Source organism: Bactrocera latifrons, unplaced genomic scaffold, assembly GCF_001853355.1.
Source record: "Bactrocera latifrons isolate USDA-ARS-PBARC rearing strain unplaced genomic scaffold, ASM185335v1 scaffold_7, whole genome shotgun sequence".
NCBI lineage: Eukaryota > Metazoa > Arthropoda > Insecta > Diptera > Tephritidae > Bactrocera > Bactrocera latifrons.
Window position 1 is genome coordinate 3,293,425 of NW_017537378.1, and position 8,198 is coordinate 3,301,622.

The 8,198-nt window shown below is 38.6% G+C and overlaps 1 protein-coding gene across 1 annotated transcript; it reads right to left on the reverse strand.

The window, feature by feature from the left end:
- Window positions 1-4,157: 4,157 nt before the first annotated feature.
- Window positions 4,158-7,806, reverse strand: LOC108975792. Its single transcript, XM_018944518.1, has 4 exons — window positions 5,695-7,806; window positions 5,396-5,564; window positions 4,796-5,113; window positions 4,158-4,724 (listed from the first exon to the last, which is right to left on the reverse strand). The coding sequence occupies exons 1-4, from the start codon at window positions 6,063-6,065 to the stop codon at window positions 4,311-4,313; spliced, it is 1,272 nt and encodes a 423-aa protein (XP_018800063.1). The 5' UTR covers window positions 6,066-7,806; the 3' UTR covers window positions 4,158-4,310.
- Between the last annotated feature and the right edge of the window lie 392 nt (window positions 7,807-8,198).

An 8,198-nucleotide genomic window follows, 5' to 3' on the forward strand; every position in this document is an offset into this window, starting at 1 on the left:
TCGTGATATTTGCCAGCATTTGCCAGCTATATAACTGAGCTTTCAACGCCTCCTCTTCCTCCTTCTCTTTTATCTTTATTAATAAACACATTTTCTCCGAAATGGTCAGGCGTTAGCACACAAAATTACACAGTCTATATACAAAAATGCTGATAAATACATACCTACAAGTATGTTTGTGTGTGTGTGTGTGTGTATGTGCAGCGGTGTCGCTGACAGCTGTGTAATATTCTCATGTCATATTACGTTAAGCACCTCTTTCAAAGAAACCAACAAAATTCCACTTCAACTGTCAAAGCGTTGGCATTTCACGGTATTCTGCTTCTGCTTCTGCTTCCTCTTCTTCTAACTGGATCGTCGCTATACTCGTGAGTATACTATATAAACAGTACAGAAATTTTTGCCCACATTCATTCATTTCTTTGGGTTATTGTGTGGGTCAGCGCCTGACTGACTGACTTATTAATTTCTGTTGACTTTTTTGGCCAAAGCGAGGAACACAACAATTTCATTTATTTGCCTGGAAGATTTCATTTAGGCGCACTTGGTTTGTTTCCGTCGAGAGTTTTAGTGTAAGGTGCAGTTTGTTGTAAAACCGTTATATTATCTGATTTCGTGGACTATATCAATTCAGCTTATATTATAGGCATATAAGATAATGCAGACTGGACCTTAATTTGCTGTGAAATGTAAGCTGTTCAGTGACTTTTTCTTAAGGAAATCGTTACTGACCTTACCTCATATGTAGTTTGCAAAGACCCCTACCGCAATAATTTTTGCGCAACGGAAGCTGCTTTAAAAAAATATTTTTTTATATAATGGTTCACTAAAAATTTTATAAGAAAAAAATAAATAGATGAATTATTATATAGGGTGTTCCATTTGGAGTTTCCCTACATTTTTAAAGAAAAAACATAGATACTTCGAATTTAATGGGGAATGTTTATTATCATTCGAAACATGTTTTTTTTTTTTTTTTTTTTTTTTTTTTTTTTTTTTTTTTTTTTTTGTTTTTTAATATTATCTGTTTCAAATAGTGTCCGCGGCTATGGCTTAGATGAACATCCCTTGAAGTGTAATTTTTTATTACTCGTTCGAGCATTGCAACTCCTAATCGTAGACTGACAAGCGAGATGTTTTGCTACAAGGCCTAAGTTGAAAACTTTTGACTTTACATATCCTCACAGGAAAAATCCAACGGTGTGATATCATACGATCGTGGTAGCAAATCAAACGGCCCAAAACTGCGCCAAATCGTTTCATACGTCCGCATGAGTTGCTGTGAACGGCGCCGAATCGATTATTCGCGGTCTTCGACTTTCGACTCTTAAGACTTTGTTGTTCCGGGTTTTCGGCGATGATGCTCATTTCTGGTTGAACGGCTTCGTCAATAAGCAAAATATGCCTTATAGGTCAGTCAGCAGTCACATGTACTCCATAAGTCATCATTGCATCGCGAAAAAATTACGGTTTGGCGCAGTTTATGGGCCGGCGGCGTCCTTGGTCCGTACTTCTTCCGTGATGATCAAGGCCGGCACGTCACTGTAAATGAGAAACGCTACCGCTCAATCAGAACCTAATATTTTTGGCCCGAATTAGATGATTTGCCGCAGTTAGAGCATTTTCTATGGGGCTAAGTCAAGTATATGATATATGCTCACAAGCCAGTTACGATTGACGTACTTCGTTCGAGTACCGAGTTCCAGGAATAAAAAATATGCCAAATTGTTCTCGTTTACATATATTGCTTCTTTCAACTTGTAGTTGAAGTTCAAGTCTAAATACGTCATTGATTTAAATTCAAAATGTGGTGTAAGATTCCCTTAGCTTTTAACTGTACTCTAATATAAACTAAAGTAACTACATATGCACATGGCAATAAGCTGGAATACACAAAGTGAGATATAAGCAATAGATCTCTTAGCACGCCCACATTTGCAAATTCAGCTCCATGTCAGGAAGTATCGATTCTGACCATAGGATGCATTCTAAGGAAAACACTGGGTACGAGTATGCTGATACAGCCATTTAATACACATATGTACATATAAAATACTTGGACTGGCATGAGAATGTATTTATGCACTATTGTATGTATCCATTACTAAGTCCGTAGCATCGCATGCACGAGCCTAATAATCATAGCATTTGCAAGCCAACTGTGTCGTAGAGTAAAAGCTCGTAAATATATGCTTGTAATTATGTACATTCAAACACATACAAAAGTATATATGTATGTATGCATGTGTATACTGTGTTTAGCGCATGTTCAGGGAAGCTGAAGCAGCAACAGGAAGAGCCCGACAGCGCAACACAACTGTGGCAACAATACTTGTACTCGTAGTATTCTAACAACGCTGATATCTCAGCCAGTACAACAATAACGACAACATTACAATGCCAACAACAATAGCAATAAAATAACTGCAAGCCCAGCACCGGTAGTACAATTATTTATAGTCTGCTGCCCTTGAAGGAGACATAAATTGACAAATAATTGGGGGTCCACTCGATGAATGATTTATATGAGTCGGTAATGGCGATGGCAACGGCAAAGCCAAAGCCAGACGACGCAACGCAGTGGTAGCAGGCAGCGGCCAGCAGCAGCAGCTGGCAATACGAACCAAGTGGCAGCGGGTTGCTGCTGATGGAGATGATGATGATAGTGTCGGAGTTGGCGCGGCTAATGCAATGCCAGCAGCATGCAGCACAGTGGTGGAGGCCAGAAGAATTCTGCGAATATGAATAACACCAGCCGATATGTGTATATGCACATGTAACTACTAACAAGCGGAAGTATTGTATTGGCGAACTTGAAATCTGTTGGAAAATGTGTGCGCTTGAATTTGCTACGCAGTGGCGTGATGTGCCACACAATGAATCGCTGCAGTGTTGCGAAGACTTGGCTGCTCTCGACGCTGCGCACAATAAGCAAATTATTGCCGGTCCTGCTCGGCATGCGTACGGATGTGTGCTTGTGTGTGTGTGTGTTACTGTGTGATAAAGCACTAATGACAAAAAAACTTTGCAGACTAAATCACTTGCAACAGCGCAATAACAAAAGTCAGTTAGTAGTCAATTTGTTAATGGACAATTGCTTGTGGTGCTACTACGGTGATCCTTTTTGCTAGGATGACCTTTTCCTTTTAGAAAATTTTTAATAACAAAAGTTCATTTCCAAAAAGTTCAAAGAAATTAAATTTCATCTTTTTTAGCATATGCGAAAATTCAATTACAATCACTTCTATGGATATCGAATTCATGCCTACGCAGGGTTCGTCCGGAAGGTATAGGACTGTGTCGATTCAAAAAAATTATTGAGCCAATCGTTAGAATTATTTAAAAACTTTCAAAATAGGCACCTTCAGCGTCAATGCAGCGCTGCCAACGCGATTTCCAAAGCAGTGAACAGGTCTCGGAAGGCATGCTCAAGAATAGCATTGAGAGCCGAGGGACATACTGCTTGGATCGGCTGTGTCGTCTCAAAAAGCTTGACTTTCATCGGCCTTTTCAAGCAAGGAAACAAAAAAGTCTGGGGGGGCCACATCTGGGCTTTACAGTGGCAGCGGAAGCGTTTGGATGCCGGTTTTAGTTAGGTAGCTGTTGTCATCTGCAATGTCTTGTCAGACACGACTGACCCTTCGTTTTAGTCTCTTAAGGACTTCCACGTAAAACTTGGCTTTGACGTTTTGTTCAGCACTAACAAATTTATGGTGCACGATGCCTTTGATGTCAAAAAAGACAATAAGAATCGTTTTCACTTTGGATTTGCTCATTCATCAGTGACCTCGTCCCGGCCCTCCAAAAAGGTCTGCTGCCACCGAAATACACCACTTCTGGCTAAAGCAACATCTGGGTAAGCTTGCTTGCTCATATCAAATGACTCTCTCGCAGATTTACCGAGTTTCACACAGGATTCGTAAAGTTGCTCTAACGAAGCTGCATTTTCGGCTTGCACCAATCACAGAAATACGTCGCGCGTAAATATTTGTCCTGACTCTCCAGGTGCTCAAACACAACTGACCAGTCGCTCGTTCGTTAGCTAGAAACGTCCTCTACCGAATCCAGTCGATTCGCACAGGCTCCGAAGTACAATCGCGGAGAAAGAAAATCGGTTATATTACTTTCGGGACAAACCGTGTGCATTAAGTAGAACATTTAAGGAAATAAGCACACGAGAAGTGTATTATTTTAGCCATAACATAACATTTTTTCACTACAATTTCATATAACCTATATTAATATAAATATACTATATATTTACATGTACCCAACACCCATAAAGTAGTTGTACCCAATATCAAAGGTAACTAAAACTCGTCCAACACACCCATACTCTCTAAGCGCTTGAGTCCATACTTTAGCAGGGCTTGTACATTATCTTGTGCAAATAGTTTTTGGTACTTTAGGCGGACGTTCTCCCCATTTATCATAGTTTCAATACTGTTATCTCCGGATAGCTCATTCGGCATAGTAATTAAGGGCAGAAAACCGAACAAAGCGAAAAGACCATACAATTCACGAGCACGCAATTCGTACTTTAGATCATCTAAAGTGGGTATATTTTCGTAATGCAGGTATTCCAATGTCTCCTTGAATGTTCTATAATACACATTTATGAGATCTTCGCGTCGTTCCTTCAGCAAATCCAGTTGAACACTGGTGTTGAGAAAGAAGTTTAGATCGCAGCCAGGGCTGCCACAGAAACTAACTTGGAAATCCACCTGAAAGTTCATAAAACAAGAATGAGCTATTGAAATGAAATGATAAAGTTATAGATTAAAGTGGAACTTACAAAAATAGCGCGCGTTGGTTTCTTGGGTTGCTTGGGATCATCATAGGCGTACATGATATTTGATACCGTGAGATCACCATGATTCATCACAACGAAACGATCGCCTTCACGATGATCTGCTAAGCGTGCGCATATGATATTGAAATTATCATGGAAATGGTGCAATTTTTGTGCGATCTTTTCAAAACCGGGCCACTTGGCTGCATTGTTGGCTAGGTGCTTCAATATAATGCCGAAAACATGTTTAAAACAATCAGACTTCATTACAGATTTCTCGCACAGCATACCATCAACTAAGCGCTTGGTGGTGTCGGGATCCTATAGATGATAGATGATATATGTATATCCATATGATTTGTCACGATTTTGAAAAATGATTTGCACTAAATTGAAAAAACTGGTACGATTTCATATCGTTTTTGAGCATATACCAAATGACACATGCATACATGAGTTTAAATTCACATTATTCTTGAAAACCACACTATTTTAGAGCATTTAAATTGTTTTTGTTGCACAAGTATATCTTCACTACATTGTCTAAATAACTCCCGTAATATGGTAAAAAAATTCTTACTTATTTCTCTTCAATATACTTACACGCTGGGCTAAAATCATTGAAGTGGCATGCAGCCGTGCCGTTTGTTGCAAGATCAGTTCGCAATGTGCCCAATCGAGTTGGTCCTGTCGTGGCGCAACCCTAAAACCTTCATTTTTCAAGTCAGTAAAAACAAGGGTGTTAATGGGTGATTTGGTTGCATAATAGCAGCTGGGCAGAATAGAAGAAATCATAAATGATAATACCCGAAAAATCATTTTAAAACATTAAATTGTTATACAAAAAAAAAAAAAAAAAAAAATTATGAGAAATGTTCCACAATTTTATTGGGTATACTAACGTGGCACCGAATTTCGGACACGGCACAAGTACTTGCAGCCGTGGCAATAAATCCAAATAGGTCATTTTTTCCTTAAGAAAAACACCTATATCTTCAAGGAAACGGGTGTCTTTCGAAACCGGTATAGATTTGACAATTAACGACCGTTGTTCTTGTACTGGCGGCTCATCAGCTTCAACTAGACGCCCATAGGCGACCACGACACGATAGATGCGTGAGCAGTAATTATCACCGGGGTCTGTGGCCCATTCGAAAGTTATTTCACTAACTGTCACCTGGATTGCACGCAAACCTTCCTCGAGCGCGGCCACGAAGAAGTTCTCGTTCAAATAATCGGGCACAACTATATTGTTCGGGTTTTTGATAATCATTTTTATAGTTTCTTTTGTTTATCGAAAATAAACTTTTTGTAATTCTTCTTATTTGTAACAGCTTTTAACTCTAAATATATCACCCAAACCACAATGTTCTGTGCATTCACTAAATTAAAATTTGCTTAGTGAAATGTTGCGCTTTTATAGACGAGCAAATTCACACTCGAAATTCAGCGGTAAAAGGGCAGTGATAACAGGGCCCTTTCATTAAAGGAAATACTTCTCATTTCTTATAGATTGAGCGTGAGTGCTAATTAATGAGCGAATGAGTGCTCGACTCGATCACTTCAGTTGAGTATAGATTGGCTATAATTGCCATCGTTTGCTTTGCGGGGGTTCAGTTAGTGCACCTTTTTTTATTTATCAATATTTGCCAAAGTTATAACACACTTTTTTTACTATTTGCATTAGTTTATTTATTTGATAATCACAAATGCTTTAATTTTTGCCGTTATATTGACACCTTCGACTATTCGAGTGAACCCCGCATGGGCATACTTATTCTAACGGCTTCAGACCTTTAGGTTCAGTAAATTCATTCTCTTTTCTAACATTAACTGACAAGGGTCTAGACAGACCGGACATTATTCGCCTTTTAATTACCCAAAGAGATAAGGTAGTCGTTTTTGATAATATTATCAGAATTACGTCTCCACTTTATGCCCCAGAAAGTAACGGTAATATTAAATATTTGTTGACCAAAGAATAGAAAGATCTCTGTTTGGATTCTGATTGATCAGTTTGCATGAAAGCTAAGTGCTATATTGGCCCGATATCGCTTGTTCCGACAAATGAGCGTTTTTGACTGCAATCAGTTTTCCTACAGGTGAAAACATTTCCACTGTTGGATAAACCTTTAGTAAACGAAACCAAGAAATCGACACAAAAACCCCAAAGGCCCAACAAATGTTATAGCCAGGGTTCAACGCGGTTCCCATCTAGCTGTGAAGGGATTAAGACAGGGGTAAAAGTGTACAAGGAGGATGTTTTAGAGGGCGTGGTAAAGTAGTTAAGCAATACTCTCTTAGATGGAGAGAAGGATATGAATCTACTAGCAAGGATTTGCTCCAGCATACAAGACAAAAACTAAAGTTCAGTGGCTTAAACGTAATGTTCCTGACTTCATAGCTGTAGATAATTGATCGTCTATAAGTTAGTGGTAGGGGTTAGAGTAGATGGATTGTTCAATATTTCGTAGAAATTTGAAGAGTCTCTAAAAATCTTTGACTCAAAAACTGTGCGTGCTGCATAATTTGAGTTCTATAATTTATAACGGAACATATGGCAGGGCTTGATAGTTTTCGAGGTCCAGCGGTATTCTCCCAGGATATATTCAAAGTCCGAATATGTTTTACCAAGAGCCACAAATAATGTTGGCTTAGTTGTCATTATTGCGCTGCTTGAAGATGTTAATTCAACACCACATTTTTCAGTATCCAAGGAAAATTATATGATGTATTACACTGGCTGGTTGCTATACAGTTTAATAGTCTCGCCTCTAGAAAATGATGAATTGGTGATGATGTCAGATGAGAGGCAGTGGGTGTGGCAAGGTGAACCACTATCGTTGAGGCACAAAAGGCCAACCTTTAAATTTGGTGGCGGTTCTTTCATGTTATGAAATTGTATGAATTGGAATAGGGTCGAAAAATGTTACAGGATTCTAGGACGAATGACGCATCCAATCATATTCATATTTTAGATCAAAACCTCTTAAGAAGCTTGACTCAATGGAGTCTCACTGCTGAAAGTTTAATTTTTCAACTTTTTACTTTTTGAATGAAATATGTTTTGGTGTTTGAAAACGTTAACCTCCCCTTTTATGATTTAAAATATTTTGATATGATTTTGGTTTTATTTTTTTGCTTTATCCTTGAATAAGCACATCACAAACATTCGATCAATTATTTGAGGAACAGTATGAGAAATAAAATTACAGTGCATTTGTCAGTCAAACTCCAAATCACTACACAAGCCTAGGCGAAAGTTCATGTCAAATGCAGTTTTCAAATACACTTCATATAGCAATAAGCTCAGAGAAGGAACCGTTTTAGGGCGAATTCTTCATTACTCGTAGAACTTACTTGAGCACCGACAAAACAACAACTTATGAGAGAATAAATGAAAGGC